We start from the raw sequence: 24,068 nt of genomic DNA, 5'->3' as shown, positions 1-24,068 counted from the left end.
ATCTTTCCAAAAGCATCCTTTTTCATATTATCCCATTATGTGGGTTAGATTTTTATATGATAGTGCCAATTTTAGGGGGAAATGAGCATGGAAGAAAAGGGAAAGAAGCTAAAGTGAAACAGTTGCAGGAAAAGAAATTACAAGTCCTATATGAACAGTACTAACCAGATAAGATCTTAAGAGAACAAATAGAAAATAGGTATAAGGAAGGAAAATGTGCCACTCTGTAACATAATAATTTTCACTATATTCAAAGCAACTTCCACATTTTCCTTCCTTAAACCTACTTTCTATTTGTTCTCTTGAGAGCTTATCTGGTTAGTACTGTTCATATAGGACTTGTAATTTCTCTTCCTGCAACTGTTTCACTTTAGCTTCTTTCACTTCTTTCCTTTTTCTTTCGTGCCCATTTCCCCCTAAAATTGGCACTATCATATAAAAATCAATCCCACATAAAGAATCTCATATCTTTCTATTTTTCACTAATTCTCTCACTGGAGACTATTAAATTAGTCATACTTTTTATATGTATTCCTTTCCCATAGATATAAATAGCAGACCTAGACAGGTTGCTTACCAACTGTCTCATTCACATCTGTTTGAAGTTATGACAGTGCTGAAAAAATACAACCAATGTCCACATTCATGACAGTTGCAGTTCCCCTAGTCAGTACACAATGTCTTGTGTCTGAACTATTATTTTTCTTTTCCTCTCCTTGCAGAGCAGAGAGATCGGAGAGAAAGGGATTAAAGGGAGTAAGCAGGCAAACAATGGGTAATATACTGGGCTATTAGCATACCATACTTGCAATTGCCAACACATTGCTTTTGATATGTATGCCCCATTGTGTGCCTACTTGCTCTATTATAATCCCTTCCTCTTCAATGAATGTAAGCACAAACTTTAATTCCCTTCTTGCTAATAATTCCAATGCCAGGATGGGCATTACAAAGGGCAGGGGAGTAGTTAGGAGGCAAACAAAAGCCATTAGTGTGAACTGATTAGTATTCTGTGTTTCAATCCATAAAGTATAATCATGGTTATATGGTTTTTTACTTAGTGACCACTTCGCTTAGTGATGGAGTTTCCAGTCCCAAACAAAGATTACCTGCATGCTAAAGAGTCCATCTCATTTATTCTGATTTGGTTTTATAACAAATAAGTGCTTACCTTTACACAATAAGTAGAGCACAAATATAAACTCTTGCATAAACTCAAGATTAGGAGCTTGGCTGGGAAACACGCATATTACATTAGCCCTTAGTGACTTGCAAGGGTATTTTGGAGATGGTTAATAAAGAATTCAATTTAGTTTTATGGTTAGACATTAAAATATTTTATGCTGTAAAAATGGAGGTCCATATCACCTTGAAACTTGCTCTTTCTTATACCACATATAGTGATGATATTATTATCCTTGCTATCAGTAGTTATCAGAGAATGGAGAAGAAAAAGAAAGAAGTATCTAATAAAGTCTTCAAATTTAAAAACTAGAAATTAAAACAAATATATTTGCAAGTCTGGCTCATCAGACTTGAACAAAGCATAAAGAATTATTAAACAGAATGTCTGAAATTTCATATATTTTAAGATTTGGCTATTTATAGTGCTCAAACACCTTTAGCACAAAATACAAATTACAGATAAATTTGCCAATCCCTATATTTGAAACCTAAATGCCACCTAAATAATTATTTCAAAAAGCAATAATTTTTTTTACCATATTCACCAAAACGAAGAGATTCCCATTGCTGTCGTTCAACAATACTGCTTACTGCTCGGACACCAGCATAAATTACCAGCATTCCTAAAGTGGCATCTAGCAAAAAATTGATAAGATATCTGAAGGGATGAGAAAAACACACACAAATTTAAAGATTGATTTTTTTAAAATTGTGTAGCTTTGATGATTGAAATCTTCATCTATCAACATTTATTTTTAGCTTCTGAAAATACACTCCCATTTTCCAGTCTGAGCAATAAAAACATGTCAATAATAATAATGGCACTTCTATGTGTACAGGCAAAGAACCTCAATTTTAGTATAGAATTCGAAGATAACCTACAGCATATTATTCTTTTAGGTCATTCATACACCTCTGATAGCAGGATCAACTACTAAGGATTTTTAATATATACTTCATAAAATTATAAAAGTGAGAAAGCAAAAAGGGAGATAGAAATGGCCTAATTGAAAAAGGAAGTCAATCTAAGCATTTTTTTAAATATAAAAACTGTAACTTCTAATACACAAACAGATATTATTCTCTGCCTCATTTAAATCAGAAGCAATACTATTTTTAAACACAGTTTTTAGCATAGCATGGACACACAGAGAGGAAAGTATGACATACTCATTAGCATGTTGCAGTAGGGTCAGGACAACCTAGATTCAAAACCCTGCTCAGCCACAAAGCTGATTAGATAACCTACCACGTGCAGCAACTGCATGAGTAAAAATTGGAGAGGAAATTCTGCACCACACTGAGCTCTTTCAAGAAACAGCAGTTTAAAAATGCAACAACCAAAATTGCTGTCTAATTAATTTGCAAATGCTTGAGTACATAAAATATAGCACAAAAGAAAAATACAATGTTTTATTTTTCTTTTTTAAAAAACCCGTTATTAGGATATGAAAGTCTATAAACCAGACTGAGTAGCTAGAATAATTTGAGCAATTATTACATATAAAGACCAGCAGAGGTCACTGTTGCTTTAGCTAATACAAAAGTGGACAATTGTTTCACAGTTGACTGCATGTTAGTCAGTTTTTGTGGTACTGTTTATGCCACTTGACAATGGAATGTAGTATACTGTTTTAATTTTAATGTATTCATCAATTACAGCATCAAAGCAATAGCAGAAAATGGTTTTCTGTAGATATTCTGTGCATATTTATCAACTTGATGTGAAGGTCAGGCTAAATATAAATGGTAAAAGCACTCTGGGTGATTTTATCTTAGCAAAAATAAGGAAACAGATTTTAGATTGGTTTTTTTTTTTTTAAAAAAAATTCCAATCTAATCTACAAGTCTTGGGTGTTTTTATGGGTCGTCATCAAAGAACCAATCAGTATAACCTTGTTCAGCTTTAGTTTTAATAAATTAGCTAAAAAATGCCGACTATCATGACAAGTATCAGCTATTTGCTATATTGCAGAGCCTGGAGACTCTTAAATTCAATAAGGCAGTGCTCTCACAGCCCAAAACATCATCTAGAGAGATAAAGGAAAAGTTGGCTCTGGAATAACAAAGAAAAATGTATAACAGCCGGCGAACAGGGAAAAAAGTCCTAAAAGTCTTTCCAGAGGGCACTAATCAATTTTCCACCATGACTACAAAAGTAAAATATTAGGAAGAAAAAAGAAGAGAAGGCAGATTAAAGAATTCAAGTGATATAGTATCACTGATTATTGTCTTCAGCACTCAAGAGGAGATATTTTTGGTTCCATATCAGGTCTAGCCAGTACTTCTATGGTAACAATATGCTAATTTTGAAAAATAAACTTGGTGCATATCTTGGCATTCTTGTTAGGTGAACTTCAGTAAGATTTTTCTCCACTTACAGTGAACAGGGATCCTCTTCAGTAAGGTCTGATAAATATACATTGGCAAAATGGATGAACATCATCCCTATGGCTTGTTTGGAAGTATCCAAAAACCTACAAAAATTAAGTTTTTAGACATCAAATTGAATAATTGACTGCATGTTTTAATTTATAGTTATAATTTATATATCTTGAACCTCCCCCTCATCCACAAACATGGCTGATATTATAGTTTTATTCTAGAATAAGGGGCAAGAAGAGTTATGGAGTTTCACATTTAGCTATGAGAGAGCAAAATACTGATATTTTAAAGACTGCGAAGCATTTAATGGCTTTTTGGAATCAAGACAAATTTCTCTTTAAATAGTATTCACTTCTGAAATCTTGAAAATTTCTTGTGTGAAAGGACTAGCATGCACAATAGCAATTGACAGTAATCAAACATTTGAATAAAATATACATCTCATTATTCTAGAACATGGGCCAATTTAAATGGGTTAGAGACTAAAACCTATTTTTAACAAATGTACTGAACATGGGACAAATAATAAGTGTACCATACAGGTAGTTCTCAATTTACATCCAAAATTGAGACCAGAATCTTCAGTTACTGAGTGAAGCAGACATTAAGTGAGATGTCTGTCACATGACTGCTTTGTTCAAACCAATCTCCTAGGTCATTAAGTGAATGGAATAAAAGTGCTGTGTGCTGAAGGGATTCAGCTCTACACAGGACCATAATCTTTTAGGAGGCAGCTCCTTTGCTCTCAAAGAAGCTGGATAAAAAATTTTTGTTCTGAAATCTAAGCAGGATTTTGGGATTGAGCAGGGGTGTCAAACTCACGTCATCACGGCAGTGTCACGTGACGTATTGGGACTTTTTTCTCCTTCACTAAACTAGGTGTAGGCATGGCCAGCATGTGATGCATCTGGCCCGTGGCCCGGAAGTTTGACAGCCCTGGCATAGAGCATTTGCAGCCAGCCCCCACAGAAAGAGAAGCCCCTATGGTTTCTGGGAGCTGGCTGCAAATGCCCCATGCTGCAAACATTCTGTGCCAAGATCCTGCTTGGATTTCAGGATGGATCTTTTACAGTCAGCCCCCAGAAACCAGAGGGAGTTCTTTCAGTGGTAGCAACTTGTGACCTTCCCTCCTGGTTTCTCGTTGATTTTTTGGGAAAGCTGGCAAGTCAGGCTGCAAATGGGCATCACATGATAGTGGGACCCTTGGCAACCAGTCATACATGCAAAAGAATTGTGCTCAGATTACAATCAGGTGACTCTGAGGGCAGTTCAATATATCATATAATTTCAGGCATACGTTGCAAATCCCTTCATTTAATGCCCTCCTGATTTTGAATGGTCACTGAATGACTGCTAGTTAAATGAGGACTCCCTGTATGGAAATTCTCTTGGATTTTATGCTTCATAAGCTTGTTGTAGAATTGCCACCAGGAAAAAGTATGAAATTTTATTTATGTATTAAATGTATATGCTTTAGGTTTAGCAATAAAGAACATTACTGTAATATGGAAAGTAATGACACTTTCAATTGCCTTTTAGAAGCAAGACAATTAAAAAAATATTGTTGGAAATAGACGACTGAACAAAAACTGGAATCTATATTGCCAATAACATAATCTTAAATTTCTATTACTTACAGAGTATAACTGGCTACTCCTACATTTTAGCAAGATTTGCTCCTTTATAAAAGATAGAGTGAAGAGTTAATATTTATATAAAACATTGTCATATTACATCTTTTATAATTAATTACTCCCAGCCTGCAAAAACAGTAGACATTTACCAAATTCTCCAAGGACGTCTTTCATGCTTTGGTTCTCTGAAGCGTTTCACTGAAAGAAAATTAGCAACTATTAGTAGGCTATCAACTAGTCATCCACCCAGATGGAATCTATATGCAATGGTGGTATATTCGTAAAATGATATGGTACTCAACACCAAGATTCTCTGTTAGTAATTAAACCCAGGTGTGTTATTATTAATGCACACTTTCTTTCAATCTTGTCTCTTACAATCTGCAATTCAATAAATAGAACCACTTTAAAACCAGTCCCATGGCTCATCTAGGGTAGGATAAGATATTAATCATTCCATTAAAAGAAATTAGGAATTTCATGCAACTGAAAACAACTGAAGAAAACTATTTAAAGCAAATTGGCAATAAATAAATTGAAGGTCATAAGAAAAACGTAAGCAAACAATTAGTAGTGTGCTTATTGTTTCAACTAACGTGACCATTGTGAGCATTTTATCTTTAAAGCCAATGCCTGAACTAGTAAAAAAAAAAAAAGCACTCAACCTACTTTCCACCTGCATGATTCTAGAGAAACAGAAGTGGGTTCTAATGTATTTTTTTTAATAGCTCAGAAATAATACTAAAGAGACCATTTATTTAACTACCAAAAACAAAGATTCAGTGATTGAGCTGTTCATACATTTTGTCAATATTAACCAGGAAGATAAGTTGTTTCCAGTTAGCAAGTTTTTTAGGGCAGAATTATAGAGACAAAGTCACGTAGTTAAATCACAAATGCAAATAATAGATTCAGTAGGTTGGTTATAAATAGAAAAAACATACACGAAGAGATGATACCTATAAGATACACACATACACACACACACACAATTTCCCATATTCAATCATGTTCAGTTCTCCAAGACAGGTTCCTGCAGTTTTCTTTGCAGGGTTTTTTCAGATGTGGTTTGGCATTTCTCTTTCCTAGGGCTGACAGAAAGTGACTACTCCAAGACCACCAGCTGGCTTTGTGCCTAAGGTGGGACTAGTCTACCAGTTCCTAGCTGGATGCCTTAATCATTATTGTACACCAGGGGTGGGAAACTATGGCCCCTTTATGACCTGTGGACTTCAATTCCCAGAATTCCTGAGCTGGCTGGCTCAGGAATTCTGGGAGTTGAAGTCCACAGGTCATAAAGGGGCCATAGTTCCCCACCCCTACTGAAACCAAACTAGCTCTCGGAGAGATGCAGTTCAAACAGCATTTTCAAGAATATCAACACTGCGTTCTGAAAATGCAAAGCTTTGGCTGAATTGCTTGACAAAATGCAAGATAACTTATAAACAAAGATAATCATAGGGGTATGAAGAAAAGAAAAAAATTAAATAAAACTACAGAAGGTCTCCTTTCTTATATACTGTATCATGCTTTGGAAGAAAGTAGAAGATTTATCTAATATCTCCCAGTCATTCATCTCTGATAATATTTATAATGATAGTCCAAAATAAAGCCATTTTATTCTGTATTCTTCAGATTGCCCCTTACATCATCCAAATTCTTGCAGTCTTGATTCTTCTGTCATCTATTTGCCACCAAGATCAAATAGAGGATTGACTGTCACCTTATTATGACTGGAATACTCATGATTCTTATTATCAGGGGAAAAAAAGTTTATATATGTAAGTATTATGTCCAGCCTCTTGCCTTATTATTTCCACATTATATTCCACATATTTGAAAGAAAAAAAATGAATTACTTAGAACTAATATCCCTCAGCAAATTCTGAAATACTTTCCCCCTAAATCTAAGGAGCTTCATAACCAGTTTAAGTTTGAAAAGGTTTTAATGACAGCAATAAACCAAACTTTCAAGCTTAGAAAATGAACATCATAATGTATTGGTCTTTTGCCAATATTTTTGTTACCATTACACTTTGCCTGTAGTAACAAGTTAGATGAACCTGAATGAACAAAAATCCATTTTTTCTGTGGTTTATTTTTCATAGTTTTTCATAGTTGAAAAGCACAGTTTCCATCTATGTTCATCCAAATGCATCCTGATTTAAATACATTACAAGTGTATAAACTAAAACATCTGCCTCTTTGTCTCCATGGAGACTATATAAAAGTTTTGGTCAGACTCTGGATTCAGCACTATAAAACTTATGGCTGGCTATTGGCCACTCCAGACAAATTTCTCTCAGTCAATTCAAGATCTCCAATAACTTCTACTTGGAAAAAGCATCAATGTGTGTGAGTCTGTGCACTTACATAGATGGAGGGTGGGCTTCCATCTCCCTGCAGCTGATTTCTAGCAAGGGAATGTGTTTTCTTCTCCTCCCCAGCACATACTCTCAGAGCCCTATTAATGGCTGCATCAGAGTTCAGATAGACTGTTGTTGTTTTACCACTGATATTAGGAAAAAGAAAGGAATAATCCTGATGTGGAAACAGTGTTAAATCATCTGCTTTCCTTTCTCTAAAGCAGTCCTTGCTCAATCCAAATCTATTTTAACAGCCTCTTCACATCTGATGAGACAATCTTTCTAGAATTTCAATTTATATCCCTTTAAGAATTCTCAAATTTATATTTTTCAGCGATGTGTCCTCCAAAATTTCAACGTAGATAATTACAATACCTGAATGAATTCTGCCTGGCAGGCTTAAAAATGACATCTGCAACCATTAATATATTTTTTTTCACAATGTTGCTTCACACCAATCCTAATCAATGCCTTTCATTATCTTTCTCACAAATAAAGCAAGCTAAAGCAACACAGGTGCTCAACAGGCATGAACAACTCACTGATCATCTGATTAGACAACTTTTTCCTGGATTTTTTTTTTAAAAAAACTTTGATGTCAAGCATAACCACCACTCATACAGAGGAAGTCTCCCCAAAAATCCAAAGCAAATAAATAAACAGCAAATATAGGGCATGGGCCATCTTAGCACAAAAATGATCATCTGAAAAAGGGGGAAGAGAAGGAGGAAAAGAAGAAGGAAAAAAAAGGAAAGAAATTAGCTATAAGCAGGAGTGAAATTAAGGAAACACACAGTTGAGATTTGAATTTTATTTAGTTATATGAACTTAATTTCGGGACATAACTTTTCACAAGCATGAAATAACTTCTAACTCAAAACACAGCATGGTCTTAAAAGCCCACAATTTATTTAGAGCATCTAATCTTATGTTCTATATAAATAAGCAAGAATTTTAGAATTTTCCTTTTAGTAAACTATTTTCCTATGATCAAATATCCTTCAACTCAATATCACAGAATTTGAAGGGTTAAGATAAAATAACCACATAATACAGGATCAGGAAGGACTGGAAGTCGGATCATGCCAACAGGTGAAAAGTTTAATGTAATATGTAGACTTTCCAGAAAATCAACTTTAGGAACATAGTAACCATGTTTTTCCATACAGGTAGTCCTCAACTTACAATGATTTGTTTAGTGACCAATTCAAGTTACAATGGCACCAAAAAAGTGACTTATGACCAGTTTTCACACTATGACTATTGCAGCATCCCCATGGTCATGTGATCAAAATTCAGACGCTTGGCAACTGATTCATATTTATGACAATTGCAGTGTCCTGGGGTCATCTGATCAGCTTTTGTGAACTTCCAAAAAAAGGAAAGAAGGATCTGTGGAGTCCTTGGTTTTCTCTGAACTTGATTGTTTTGTCTCCTGGGTAGTTCTCTGACTGGGATATATAAAATGGATCTGGAAGATTTTGTTTTGAAGAAAGCACTTTAGAAAAGGATGCGTGAGAGAGCAGAAAGCAGAAATTTACAAAAAAATTGTTATCAGTGAAATTATCTATAAAGTAGCACTATCTTTGATTCCACCATGCCCATAAAGCATTTCATATACTGCCTTTTATTCTTTAAATTTCTGCTTTTCTCTTCTTGAGGATTTCATCTATACCATCCAGTCACAACTCTCCAATTATCCTTCCTCCTGTTTTCAGTCTTCATCTATTTGTTTTGCACTTTAATCCTCATATATCTCTTCTATATCAGGATCCCCAACCCCCCCAGCCCCCCTCCCCCCAGTCCATGTGGTGCCAGAAACTGGGCCAGGGAAACGAGTGAAGTCCCATCTGCAGGATGCAGGCAGCACATGAAACCATGCCCCCTCTCATCCGTGGAAAACAACTGTCTCCACAGAACTGGCCCCTGGTGCCCAAAAGATTGGGGGCTGCTGTTCTATATGACCAAATCACTTCAGCTCTCTCTTTCATAGTGATTAACCTCCTTTCTACTCTATCCATATTCATCCAGCGGAGGATGAATATGGATAGAGGTTTGGATAGAGGTTTGTCCTTGACCTCTACCTCATGTGCACTATCACATTTCTGATGCATTCATTCCACTGACTTTTTTGTTTTTCTTGATTTACCCCACCCTTGCTTTCACAAAATAAATTGGGCAGAAACACGCTTTTATACACAGCCATTTTTGTTTCTGACAAACTTTCATTGCTTGCAATAGACCACATACTATCAAAATTTCCATGTCATAAAGTTTCTCCATCTGTTTCGGGATTTAGAGAATCTTTCATTAAGGAAAATATGTACTTGCATTAGTTTTTCACAGTTCATGTATTACTTGCAATCATGCACATCATTTATAACACAATTACTTTGGTTATTGATATATTAATTTACAAAATGTATGCATTCAACCTACACAACTCTAATGCCATCACAATTACTCTTGACATATTTACCCATCAAATACATTAAACAGCTAAGGAACACCTCAGATTCTTGTCTTATTCCCTCCTCAGTGCTGAGCATTTAATTACATGCTTTACTTCTACCATGCACCATTTTTAATGCATTCAGCAACATTTAAGTCCACATTTATGCAAAACATTTCACACTTCAAGTCTATTTACTATAACTTAATATAAAACAATAAATGCACAATAAACTTCCTTTCTCAGATTCAGATGTTTCTATTTCCTGTGATAGGACAAAGCTCTTATCTCCATTCTTTTGCTTAGCATAAAGACACACTGCCCTGGAACAAACTTATATTACACACTTTGCCCCCAGTGCCAAATGCATGCAGTACCAGAAATTTTTAAGGTAGTACAATGAAATCTATATTTGCTAGTAGGCGAAGTTCAACCTGCAAAACTAGAAAAGTATCATAGGAGAATGGAAAGAAGTCCCATTTCTTTCTGAAAGGGAAGAATGACAATATTTCATTTATGATACTGCTTCATGAATAACAGCAAACTGAAAAAAAATCTGTTTGAGGGATATCAGTCTGCAACACTTCTAGCAAAACCTAATGTTAGTTAAGAAAGTAAAAGTCTCCAGGATTTTAAAAAGTAATCGGCAACATCTAAAAGCTTATTTCTTGGTTAATTCCTTTACTTGGCGCATTATGTTTCCTGTAACAGGTATCAGGACTCTTCAGCCATTAGGTCAATTATGGCATACTAGTTGAGTTTATTTATTGATCAGAGATAACTAGCTAGTATTCAGAAATTCTCCATTTCTACACACAGAATTTGATTTGTTTCTCACTGCTGCCTTCTGAACTGAGAAAAGCCAGTTAATAGGAAGAAAAGAGGTGATTTAGAAGGATTCAGCACACAAGGCAAGAAGCAAAAAGCTAATTATTTACCTAAGAAGCTCTAAATCATGAATGGGAAGGCTTCAATTTTTATTTTTCCAGGCTCAATTTTCATTTTCCCCCTAAAACCTATAGACAGTTGAAAAAAAAATAGGTTAAAGGAGCTAACTGAATATGACTGAGTTATATTTATTTTGAAGATGCAAGCAGAATTTACGGTCATTTCAAACAAAATTCAAAGGGGAGTTTTTTGTCCTTTTTTGTTCTCCTTAAACAGGGAACAAGAAACACTAGCTGAGAATCAACTGAGATTCACTAAACAGTCTACAAGGTTTTACATTTAGGCAGGAAAAACCAAAGGTACAAGTACAGATTAGATGAAACCTAGCTCAAAAACAGTAACTATGAGAGGGACCTTGGAGACCTAGTGGACAATCACTTAAATATGAGCCATCAGTGTGCAGTAGCAGCCCAAAATTCTAATACAATCCTTGGTTGTATAAACAGAGCTATAGAAACAAAATAACGGGAAGTATAAGTACTGTTTTATAAAGCCTTAGTAAGGCCACAGCAGGAATAGTGCACCTAGTTTTGGTTACTATATTACAAAAAAGATGTTGAGGCTTTGGAAAAAAATGCAAAGAACAGCAAGTAAGATGATTGAAGGCCTGGAGGCTAAAACATATGAAGGATTTGGGTTTGGCTAATCTAGAAAAAAGGACTAGGGGGGACATGATAGCAGTATTCCAGTACTTGAGAGGTTGCCACAAAGAAGAGGAGGGGGTCAACTTATTTTCCAAAGCACCGAAAAGCAGGACAAGAAACAATGGAAACTAATCAAGGAGAGAAGCAACTTGGAATTAAGGAGACTTCCTAACAGTGAGGGAAATTAACCAGTGGAACAGCTTGCCACCAGAAGTTGTGGGTGTTTCATCACTGGAGGTTTTTGGACAGTCACTTGTCTGAAATGGTACAGGTTCTCCTGCTTGAGCAAGGCGCTTGAACTAGAAGGTCCCTTCCAATTCTGTTCTGTTCTGTTCTGTTCTGTTCTGTTCTGTTCTATTCTTCATCCCATTTTACGAGTGCACGGATCAATCTACCCAAATTTGTTTGAGTAAGAGAGAATACTTGTAGCTCAGGGTTGAAATGAGGGGACCTTGGCATTCTAAGCTTGCTTTTTTCTTGCAGATGTTTCATTACCCAAACTAGGTAACATCAGTGCTAGTGAGGAATAGGATGTGTTCTCAATTTATATTCTAATGGCTTGCCCTGTCAGTGTCAGTGGGAGTGGTCTTGGAGGTTTTTGGTTGAGCTTTTTATTGTTAGCTTGTTTGGCAGTTCCTTCATTGGGAACTGCTTCTTGATTGTTGGACTAATATTGGTGTTAATCTCTGCTCGTTTGGGTGTTGATGTCTGGTGAAGATGTGTTCTGGCCTTTTTAGCTTATTATCTCTTTTGAACTGTATATAGATGTTGTTTGTATGCCTGTTGATCAGAGCTGTGGAGTCGGGAGATAAATGTTCCGACTCCGACTCCGACTCCGACTCCTCAGTTTTTTGTACTTCCGACTCCGACTCCGACTCCCCGACTCCGACTCCTCTGTATTAATATGCGAATGTATTTTATACATTCCTTGAAGGAAAGAAAGGCAACATACATGTCATTACCACAGGACTACTGGCTGGGAAGCCAACAGTCTACTGTATTGAACAGTTTAAGCAAAAGACAAACACAATGAAAACAACAAAGTTTTATTAATTTTTTTTTATTAATTTAATTAATCAAGTTGCTGGATAAACAACTTGATAAACAGCAGGCATAAACATCAGGAACAGGAACTTTACCAGTTCAAAAATACAAACCACATTATTTGGTTGTTTTAGAACAAAAACAAAGCTTATCTATATGAACCAAAAACAAAATCTGTAAAACCTAGAAATGGTTTATATTAATCTTGAAATGTAGTTATAGGCTTAGCAAATGCAAATCAATTCAATGTAGAGTTCTAAGGAAGAGAATTGCCTCTGCCAGATCCTCTTTCATAGAGGCTCTTAAGTCAGACTTTATTATTTTTAGGGCTGAAAATAATCTTTCGACACTGACTTGGGTGGGTGGCATTGCAGTAACTATTCTGGCCACATCACTAACGATCTCTGGATAAACAAGGATGGCTTCTTCAACAGTAAGTTTTGATGAGCGATCATACTTTTCAACTTCTTTTAGTGCTTTATAAAACTCCTGTTGGAATTTTTTTATTTGGACATTTACTGGTTCTGTAACGCTTATGCGACGTCGCTTTCCTTTAGCAACTTCCATTTTGTCTAAGAAGAAATCAAAGTCTAATTCTTCGTTTGAAGAAGATGATTCTGAGTTACCACTATTGCTTAAAAGAACTCCATCCTCCTGTGGAGGTATTTCAGGTCGTAATCCCTTCATGCGAACTGCTACATCATAGAGGGCCTTTTTCCCAGTAGCAATCTGTTTACTGTTCAATAAAAGTCGGCTCATTGGGTCGACATAAATAGCCGCTAACAAGATTTCATTTTCCAGCAAAAGACTCTCTCTTTTCATCATTGAAGATGCAATGCCCTCAGCTATTAACCCTCCATTTTTGTTCAGGCGATATAACAGGCTCTTCCATTCCAAGAGGAATTTACCCGGGGTTAGATCATCACATTGCAACCTCTTGGTGACAGTGAAGGGGTGAGAAAGAAGGTTCTCCAGCTCTTTTGTTTGTGTCCACTGGCTTGCAGTTAATGCAAGATTTTCATTGTCCATTTCTTCTATGAAGTCTTTAAGTTCAAGCAAACGCTTCACCATTAAATAAGTGCTTCCCCAGCGAGTTGTTTGATCCAAAATGGCTCCTTTTCCTGCACGTCTTTTCAAAATTGCATCTGTTTTTGGGGCCCTGGCTGCAACAGTTACTTGCCGTAATTTGCCAATTAATGTAGCTGCATGGCGATCTTTTAATCCATCTCTTATGGCAAGTTGCAGTGTATGAACAGCACATCGCATATGATGAATAGTAGCAAGCTTCAATGCTTCTTCAACAAAGTTGTCTAAAAAAATGTCAGCATTCTCTTCAGTTTCTAAACTTTCTCTAATACTTGCAGAGCTGTCTTCCTCTAAGTCTAATATCTGTTTGATACCTTCTTCATCTGCCTTCATCTTCTCAATTGTGCTCAACATGTTAGAAGCGTTATCTGTCACAACACATAAAATCTGTTCCTTTTTAATTTCAAAATCTTCTAGAACACCCTCCACTAACTTCTGAAGGTAATCACTGGTGTGATGTGCCTGAGTGTCCTTTACTCCGAGGGTCCGTGTTATTGTTTTGTTATTTTCATCCACAAATCTAACATTAATAGCGAAATAATTGACTCTGTGACGTGTGCATGCATCCATTTTAAGGAAGACAAAACGTCCTTTCATAACTTTCTGTAGTTCTTCCTTTTTACATTTGGCCTCCTCAATTATAAGTTTCCTTATACTTTCTCTTTCCAGAGAAACACCAAGTTTTTTTGCCATTTCTCCATTTAGGCCTAAAAAGGCTGTCTGTGAAAAGAAGGATAGTGGTACACTATTCTTTACTACCATTTCAATAATGTGGTGTTTGAATTTTTCTGGTGTCATCCTTATGGTAACTTTGTCAGATATAAAGAATTTTCTTATTTGTGATTGTTCTCCAGTAGATTTCTGAACGTTTTTTGTCACAGAAGTAGATGCAATGTTTTCATTGCTATCTTTCTCATTCACGGCTTCTAACACTTTGGGATGAAAACGCTGTAAGTGTCTTTTCAAATTTGATGCTCTTGTAGGTGCATTTTTATCAGGCCCACTGAAACTGCTAATTTTTGCATCACATTGTTTTTCACCATCATCATCTTTTCTAATACATTGGCACACGTAATGTTTTCCATCACTTGATAATGCAAAGTGCTCATAAACAGTAGACTTTGTTGTGTTTGTTGTTAGCAGTCTTTTTGCCATTGTTTAGGATGCCTCTTTCCCTAAAATATAAAATATGTTATACTAACTGGCATATAATTAGATTTTTAATATCAACATACACAGTCTTGTAAGTTGTACGTACATGGCTTTATACAAACAAATAAGCTATATATCCCAGCACTAAACCTAGACATGATTTGTCCTATACAATATAAACACTTACAGTTGAATCCAAGAAGCTGTTCCACCAAGTTCTTCTAAGCCAGTGGTTCTCAACCTTCCTAATGCCGCGACCCTTTAATACAGTTCCTCATGTTGTGGTGACCCCCAACCAGGGGTGGGTTCTAAATTTTTTTACTACCGGTTCTGTGGGCGTGGCTTATTTTGTGGGCATGGCTTGGAGGTTATGTGACTGGGTGGGTGTGGCTAGCTGGTCATGTGACCGGGTGGCCATGGCTATGTGTATAGAGGGCTGAAAAAAGTCATTTCTGACAGGTCCTCGCACTTTTGACTGGTCCTCACACTTATGACCATCCTCACATTTATGCCCGTGCAGCATTTTTAACAACCATGTCACTCATTTCACAACTGCTTCTCTTCACCATGGTGACAAGATAGGGCAAAAACGTAAAATGTGAGGACAGTCGTAAGTTCGAGGACTGGTCAAAAGGGAGAGGACCAGTCAGAAATAACTTTTTCAGCCCTCTGAGTAGTCCATATACATAAAAGGATACAGCAATAGAGAGGGATGAAGGAAGGGAAGGGAAATTAGAGTAGGAGTGAGGGTAAGAGAGGGAGGAAGAGAGGAGGAGAAGGAGAAAGGAAGAGGAAGTAGGGAGGAGAAGAAGAGGGTGAGGAAGAGAAAGTAAGAAGGAAAGAAAAGAGAGAGGTGGTAGGTTTGAGGAGAAAGATTGCTGTACAATAAAAAAGATGAAAGGGAAGAAAGCCAACCCCAAACAAATATAAAGATATTAAGATAAAGAATGAATTGTTAAACTTTAAAGAATAAAAGAGAACAAATATGAATAAATAACAATAATTAGAAACACACATACAAACATACAATGTATTTTCTTTGAACAGAGTATTTGGCCGGTTCATAAATTTAAACAGTGTTTAGTCATGTTTAAAGTTTAAGCTAACAATCAGAGTTACAAGTTTTTATAGCCTTAGCTGAATGACAGCAGTTTTTCCAATGGTTTACAGCTTCAGTCTTGAACTATTGACCCTCCATTCCCTTCACTTATGCAAGTGTCTCTAGTCCTGCAAAAAACATATTTACTTAATCCCTTATCAGTGAGAGGCTAGGTTACCCATGGGCGCTGCATTCCCTGTAACAGCAGAACACAACACTATGGAAAGTATAAGTATTGCCACTCCTAATTGTGCGTTGCGTGCCTTATAGTGAAGCACATGAAAAGCATGCTTCTTCACGGTCACTTAACGTGTTCATTTTGCGGTTACGTGAGGCACTGCATGCATTGGTCTTTATTCTTACAGTAGAGAAGTCATTAATTATAACTTTTTGTGAATTGGGACATTTAAACTTGCTTTTTTTAAAATTCCAATCTAAATTTAGTAGGAGTCGGAGTCGGAGTCGGTGCATTGTTTGCCGACTCCGACTCCGACTCCAGGTACCCAAAATTTCCTCCGACTCCGACTCCTCGACTCCGACTCCAACTCCGACTCCACAGCACTGCTGTTGATGACTGATTTGTCAGCATGCCAGGCATCCAGGAATTCTGTAGTGTTTTTGAACTTGGCTTGATCTAGGATGGTCACATTTCTCAGTTGAAGCTATGATTAAGTCTGTCCAAGACTCCTATCTCTTCCCATTTAATTGCCCATGTGTCTTGTTATAATGTCAACCAGGACTGCCTAAGGATTGCCATTGCTAAGTGGTGCATTGTGTTTTGACCTCTTCCTCCCATGTCTTTAATCTTAGAGCATCAGCGTTTTCCTTTCAGATGAATGAGATGCTAATGTGTAATCCTATTAGCTAGGAGAAGCAGGTCTCATTAAAATTGGTGAGATTCATTTCTAAATGACCTGTGTAGAGTTGCAGTAAGCTCCTATACTAAGGAGCAATACAGCTGAATAGACAAAGCCTACCCAGTTTCCCCCAAAATAGGACATCCCCTGATAATAAGCCCAATCGGGCTTTTGAGCGCTTGGGAATAAGGCCAAGCACTTATTTCGGGGTTTAAAAAAATATAAGACAGGGTCTTATTTTCGGGGAAACACAGTAAGTAATGGTGCATAAGAATAGGTATGTGTATGAAGCGTACAAAGCAAATAGTAATAGCATGGCAAATAAAGTTGTTCTATTTTATTACTAAAGGGGGAAATATGCTTAGAGTTCATGAGGAAATTATACATATTTACATTTTGATTTAAAGGGACAACTTCTGAGATAAGGTGCCTAAAATCTGCATACTAATAGCCACCTGGAGGATAATTTTTTAAACAAATGTGAACAAAGTGTTTATATGGCCAAGTGTGAAATGGTAACATCTGGATGTATAAGATAAAAAGATCAGTTTTTGTAAAAAAAATTGTGCCAATAAGAATTCTGCAGCTATTTGAAAACATGTGAAGTGCTTTTGAAAGCACCCAAGTAATCCAGAATAAAGGCTTCATCCATTATGTCCCTGAAATATGGTCTCTCAATTGAATGAATCCCCATCCCTGATCATTTCTAGTGTCTAACCGTCTATGCCGGTATCTGATGATCATGTTGGAATTTACAGAGTAAGTCTTATATGCAAAAAAAAGGGAAGCAACAACCTTCCCATACAGATATCCCTGCCTGTCTGTGTATATATATTTCTGAACTGCCCATCTTCCTCAAAGAGGGATTCTGGGCAGTGTACTATATCCAATACTGGATGTAGTTCAAAGAATGGGAGTTGCAAATTTCCAGAGCCCCAGTTTGTTTAATTTTTTTTAAAGTATGTTCCCTTTTTTAAATATATGGGAAGAAGTTTTTCTGAGTTAATTGTTTCTTTCTATTTAAGGTTAGAAGAAAATACAGGAGAAAAAAATTGCAAGGTATTTTTTCATAATTTGAAAAGAAACATCTATATCTATAGTTAAGGAAGTGAAATAATTCTTTTGGTAGAAACTCAACTATGGAATGTTCCCATATAAATCTTTTCAGCAGCCAATTTTAAAATGCTGCTGCTGACTGCTCACAAATTTGGTTCAGGGTTTTCATGGGTGAAACAGAAATAATGAAATAAGATCTACAGATTATTGGGAGCTAGACTGGGTGAACTAAAGAATTAAGTTAGTATTAGTGTGTTGATTCCCCTTTTTAGAAAATTGAAAAAAGAAAGCAATGGCTAGGGACAAGAAAAAGTTCCATTCTCAATTCTAACAGAGTGAGCTTTTGGAGGGTGGTATTAGGTTGTGAGATTATACGTACTTGAAGTTTAAAGAACCCTCCTTCCTCTCACACTATATAAGGATGTTTATCCACACCTGCTCAAGAGCTCAGATACCAAATTGAAGGCTATATAATTTAACAAAGTACTTCTTTTCCTTTCCTTTCCCATCTTTTTCATTCCAGGATTAAAGTTCCTGTTTCAGTTACAAAAACATAGAATAGCCTGTTTTAGATCCACTTATATTAAGTAAATTTAATTAATTAATTTAAAGCATGTAGATCTCATACTTTATGGAGAAGGACATTTGTAATTGGTTACAGATCAATAAAAACAAGAACACTTCTATCCTTGGGCTTACAGTCTAAAAATACTTGACAGAGAGAAAAAATGCATTGATATGCAGGAATGGAAACCAAAACAACTAGTTTCAATTTCTAGAAGGAAAGAAGCCCAGGTGGGAACAGCAGACACATCTATTCTAGTTTTCACAAATAATTGCTATATAAACATATTTTCAATGCATCATTTTACAAAGTATATCTTACTTATTAAACAATGGGACAGGGAATTCCCTTAACTAAGACATTCTTCTGAAAAGGTAAAGTTTCATTCAAGACAAGCTCAACTCCTCTTGACTTTATAGACATATTTCTATTTTCTTGGTCATAAGAGGTGGGTTGCTAATGCCTTCTTCCAGAATGTTTTTCAAACTTTCCAGTCTCGCCATTAGCCCTGGAATTTCCTCAAAGTTTTCCCCATCATATTCTGATTATGTATGTAGGCTAAATCCTACTACTGGCTATTTCATAGAATTCCACCAACACAGACCTAATTAACAGCTAGTATTTTTCCATGCTTATTTTTTGTAGAGAACAATGATTCCCAAGCTTATTGATACCTGATGCAGTGATTATACTGTATACAGTATATATATTGTGCATTAAAATGTTGTTCTATGCCTCATCTGGTTTGTTTAACAAATTGTAAAACTAATGAAAAGATGGACTTACTAGTAAAGAGTTATATTTCTGAATATAGATTTTTGAAAATGAATACTCATTAGCCATTGATTCTCTATCCCCAAACCAGACACTTCTTGTGAAAAAAGTAATTATTTTTATTTGACACACCCCAAATAAAATCAATACTGGTTTACATTGGAGGAGCTGTCCATGGTCCTTATACATTTCTTTAAAAAAAACTTAAAAATAACCCCTGAAAGTTCAATCAGCATGAACGGTTTTCTCTTTCAGAAAATTAACAGAAACTATATCATTTCTCTTATTGCCTTTTCAAAGTCTATATCAATAATTCCACTTGCAACCTATCTTTATCCATCATTATAAATACACTAAGCCTATTGTTCTGTTTTATAAATATGTCCGTAAATGACCTTTTTAAAAACAATATTCTAGAGGCATTGCCTTTTTGAAGGAACTACTGCAGAACTACAAATAGGTTTTGGGGAAAAAAATCCTAAAAAAGAATATCTAGAATAAATCAAGAAAGCTATGTATGTTCACACTGAGTAACAACAATCCCATACCTTAGGTACTGGTAGTACTATGCACGGAAAATGAAGAAATGGCTAATACCAAAAGAAACTGAGATTAAAAAAAAACTATGTTCATGACTAAGCATTCTCATGTAATTCTTGAGAGGGAGAAAGAATATTGAAAGAAGAGGTGGATGACTGGAACATTGAACAGAAACATTTTATACTGTAACATTTTTCTACAAATCTCATTAATTTTCAAGTTAGTTCTAAATTTAGGAATGTTGCATAATTAAAAATAGAATTCTTTACATGGCCTGTTAAATTTTATTAATGACACCATAGGTATCTGTAAGAAACATGACAAAACATGCACAGTCATGATGCAAAATCCATCCATATGTAGCAACCAAAAGCTTAAGTAATTATATATGCTCATATGTGATCAGCTACAGTTTTGTTGCTTGTAAATCATATTATGCAAATAAAAAGCAGAGGCAAGAGACAACAAATATTCTTCAAAATATTTTATATACTTTTTCTTATAAGTCTTATAAAACTCCACAATTGTTAAGTGAATCACAGCAGTTGTTAAGTTAGTTACATGTTTGTTAAGTGAATCTGGCTTCTCCATTGACTTTGTCGGATGGTCGCAAAATGTGATCACATGATCCCAGGATCATGTGACCATGGGGATCCTGCAATGGTTGTAAGTGTGAAAAATGGTCATAAATTACTTTTTTCAGTGATGCTGTAACTTTGAATGGTCACTAAATGAACTGTTTTAAGTTGAGGACTACCTGTAAATGATTTTCCACTTTATACTGACTATTCATAACTCACGACTCAAACAGAAAGCTAAAAGCTGCTGCTCTAGGACTAGAATAAACCTTAAAAAGACTTAAAGAATTTTCAAATTTGTAAACATGAATCATTCTGCTAAACTGAAAATCTCTGAAACAAAAAACCTGAAAATGTTTCTAACAAAGAAGAAGACATGAATTCAAACCTTAGCTTTTATGAGCTTTTCCCAAATAAGCTCGACATATCAGAAACTAATGTGGCAGAATGTTAAAATATTGCCATATTCCACATTCCATATTCCAGCAGATTTTAAACAGCCTATGTACTGAGTGACACACTTCCAAAAGTCAAGCATGATAATCTTAAACTGAAAATGAAACAGTATTGCCAACCAAAGCTCCATATCCAGCATGTCTTTCTTATAAACTATGTCAAACATATTCACAATTATTCATACCGGAATGTAAATACAGCAAATAAATACTGTAAGTGCTACCAGCCAGTATTTCCAAATATATTAGCTGAGTGGAAAAGAGCAACAGTGGTTTGTTTTTGGCAAATACTTAAATCCAGTGAACCAGTCTGGTCTTGCCAATGCAGTGCTTTCAAAAGATTTTCGATTACAATTCCTTTCTGCAGTTCCCCCATCCCCAGACAACGGGGACAAGGATATTTATAGGTACAAAGGAAAATGTGACAATTCTAGACCAGACCAAATCCAAAAATGCCAGGGAATTTCTAGAAGCCTGGCACTCTGACAAATCAGCCATCAATAGACACATAGTCATTAACAACATCTATAGACTAGGCAAAAGTGATAATTAACCTGCCCAAAAAAGAAAAAGACTCCACTAGTAATCGGCACTGGGATCAGCATAGAATAGATAATTAACTCCAAGGTCAACTTCAGACCAACAATCAAGTAAGCAAGCAATACCCCAATCAAGAAACTGCCAAAGAGACATTAGTAAACAGCCCAAACAAAGAATCCCTAAGACCACCTCCTCCCACACAGGCAGGCAAGACACCAGAAGATAAAAGAGTCCCTTGGGAGTTGGGTGGCATAGAAATGCGATAAATTAAATTAAATTAAATTAAATTAATAAATTAAATTAAATTAAATTAAATTAAATTAAATTAATAAATTAAATTAATAAATTAAATTAATAAATTAAATTATTAAATTAAATTAAATTAAATTAAATTAAAATGACAGCAAACAGCACTCCTTACTAGCACTGATGATGTTTTCTAGTTAGGATAATGAAACCTCTGCAAGAAAACAAGCTCAGAGAGCACCAAGGACCCCACCACCACACCTGAAAATACCTATATCTACACCTGCAGTCCCACATCTCAAGCCCAACAGTGCAAGTCGGTGTCCCAGGAATTAGAGGAAGAGCCTCCTTCCAAAGCACACCTAGTTCTTCACATACAGTAGGGCGAGCTGCCAGTTTATTGGCATGGAAAGCATGACCGAGCCTTTTCCGGAACAGAGAAGAGGAAGGGGACACGCAGAGCCGAACAAAGCCCCGCAGGCCCCCGCTCGGCACAGGGAAAAAAAACCACCGGAAAGCCGGCCTATCCTCTTAGGGCCGGGCGCTCCAGAACGAGGAACGAAACCGGGGGGCAGGGGCGCCAAGAAAAGGGCAGCGGGCTTAGCCGGGTCACGACCTCACTAAGGGAGCAGGGCAGAGGTGAGCCAGAAAGCGGGGAAGAGGCCCCAGGGAGACGAAGGTTGGAGCGGCAACTGAAGCGGAGCAGGGAGGCGGCGGCCCGCCAGAGGCCAGAACAGCGACTCCGGCAACAGGGAGAGAGAGACAGACAGAGAGAGAGAGAGAGACGGGGCCGGACGGAGCACTCACGCAGGAGGAGGCTGAAGGCCACAACCCCCAGGAGCCCCTGCAGGAAGATGCCGAAGCTGTCCATCAGCGCCCCGTTCTTGCAGCCGCGGTAGTCCGGCCCGGACCTCACCGTGGAGGCTGAGGAGGAAGCGCCGCCGTTCCGCCGAGGGTCCAGCTTGGGCGTGACAGCCACGGAGCCGTTGGGGGCAAGGGAGCCCCCCATGGCTCACTCGGCGCGGCGCGCGGCAGGTGCGCGCGCGGCGGCTGGGAAGCGAGACGTAAAAAGCCAGGCGCGCTCATATGCTCCGCGGCACTTCCTGGGCAGGCGGCGGGGGAGAGGGGGGTGGTGGTGGTGGTGGAGGGGAGGGGAGGAGGAGTTCCCCGCGCGTCACGGCACCGCCGCCACATGACGTATCCCTATCAGGATTGGCTCCTTGGGAGGCTTTGGGGCGTGGCTAAAGGGGAGAAACCTGCCCGCGAGGGCGTCTTTTCTCCTGGCTCGCTGAGGAGGGCGGGCAGAGCCGCGGAGGTTAAAGCGTCTGCGGGGCTTCGCGCTTCGTTGAATGCGGAGTTTAAGGGGTGCCCGTGCTTGGTGCAGGAGAAGAGCCGGCCTTCGGCGGTGGCCGTGCTTCTGCGCTTGCGTGCCTTCGGTTCCTAACGGGTTTTCCTCCGAGCAAACCTTCCTTTGGCTTAGGGCGTTCGTGACCGGCGAAAAGACGGGACACCGTTAAGCCGCTGAGTCCCGGCACGCCAGTGCAGCTCTTCTTCTTCCTTCTTTTGAGGACACGGGTTCAAAAACCGGTCGGGAGAAGGCGGACCGCGGCGGAGCTCAAGAGTGGGAAACGGAATTTAATTATTGCTATGGGTGTTTAATGCTATGAATGCAATTTCACCTACGGATAAGGATTGGAAGCTCGGATTTTTATTTCGGATATTAGTTTTTTTTAGGGCAACGATTTCAGGTATATATTACGACCGGCTGTGCCTGTATTGACACGTATATATTTTGTATGGTTAACCGTGGAAACCTATACGTGTCTTTTCTGAAGACCCAATGTATTCTGCATATTTTGCAGTCAAATCTAAGGTAATGCGTTTGCTTTCGTAAGTTCTAGGTACCAAGACGAGCTGCTAATGACCAATGCAATAACTCGGATATCAAGGATGGGCTTTTGTGTTAAGGAGCTAATATGGTTTTTTTTTTCTTAAGTTCAGTCGTGTCAGATTTTCGAAAACTACCTGGACAAGTCCTTGCAGTTTTCTTGGCAAGGTTTGGCAAGAAGTGGTTTGCCGTTGTCTCCTTTCTAGAGCTGAGAGAAAATGACTGGCACAAGGTCACCCATCTGGCTTTGTGCCAAGGTGGGGCTAGAACTCATTGCCATCTTTTTTCTACCTGGTGCCTTAACCATTACACCAAAGTGGCTCTCAAGCAAATATTAGCATATTCCAAAGTATATTTGTGCATACACACACACACACACACACACATTGTAATATATATAATAGTGGAATACTTAAACAGAGTTGAAAAGGTTGAGATATTTCTCCTTCCCTTTTTTAGGGCAAGAGAATTTCTAATATGGATTTCTAACAGAACAACCTCCAAGCTCTCCTGCTCTAAAAAAGGGAAGGAGAAATATCTCAACCTTTTCAACTCTGCTTAAATATTCCACTAT

General features: G+C 37.4%; 1 protein-coding gene across 1 annotated transcript in view; it reads right to left on the bottom strand.

Moving 5' to 3' along the window:
• STIMATE (STIM activating enhancer) overlaps nt 1-22,615 on the bottom strand; it is a 45,818-nt gene extending 23,203 nt beyond the window's left edge. The window contains exons 1-4 of the mRNA XM_070937029.1: nt 22,414-22,615; nt 5,354-5,402; nt 3,567-3,662; nt 1,722-1,843 (exon numbers count right to left, since the gene is read on the bottom strand). Coding sequence (XP_070793130.1) covers nt 1,722-1,843; nt 3,567-3,662; nt 5,354-5,402; nt 22,414-22,615 — 469 coding nt within the window. The remainder of the gene's footprint in view (nt 1-1,721; nt 1,844-3,566; nt 3,663-5,353; nt 5,403-22,413) is intronic.
• Between the last annotated feature and the right edge of the window lie 1,453 nt (nt 22,616-24,068).

The sequence above is a fragment of the Pituophis catenifer genome, unplaced genomic scaffold, assembly GCF_029215685.1.
Source record: "Pituophis catenifer annectens isolate HBS135680 unplaced genomic scaffold, rPitCat1.0.hap2 SCAF_2, whole genome shotgun sequence".
NCBI lineage: Eukaryota > Metazoa > Chordata > Lepidosauria > Squamata > Colubridae > Pituophis > Pituophis catenifer.
This window is presented reverse-complemented; position numbering and strand designations above follow the sequence as displayed.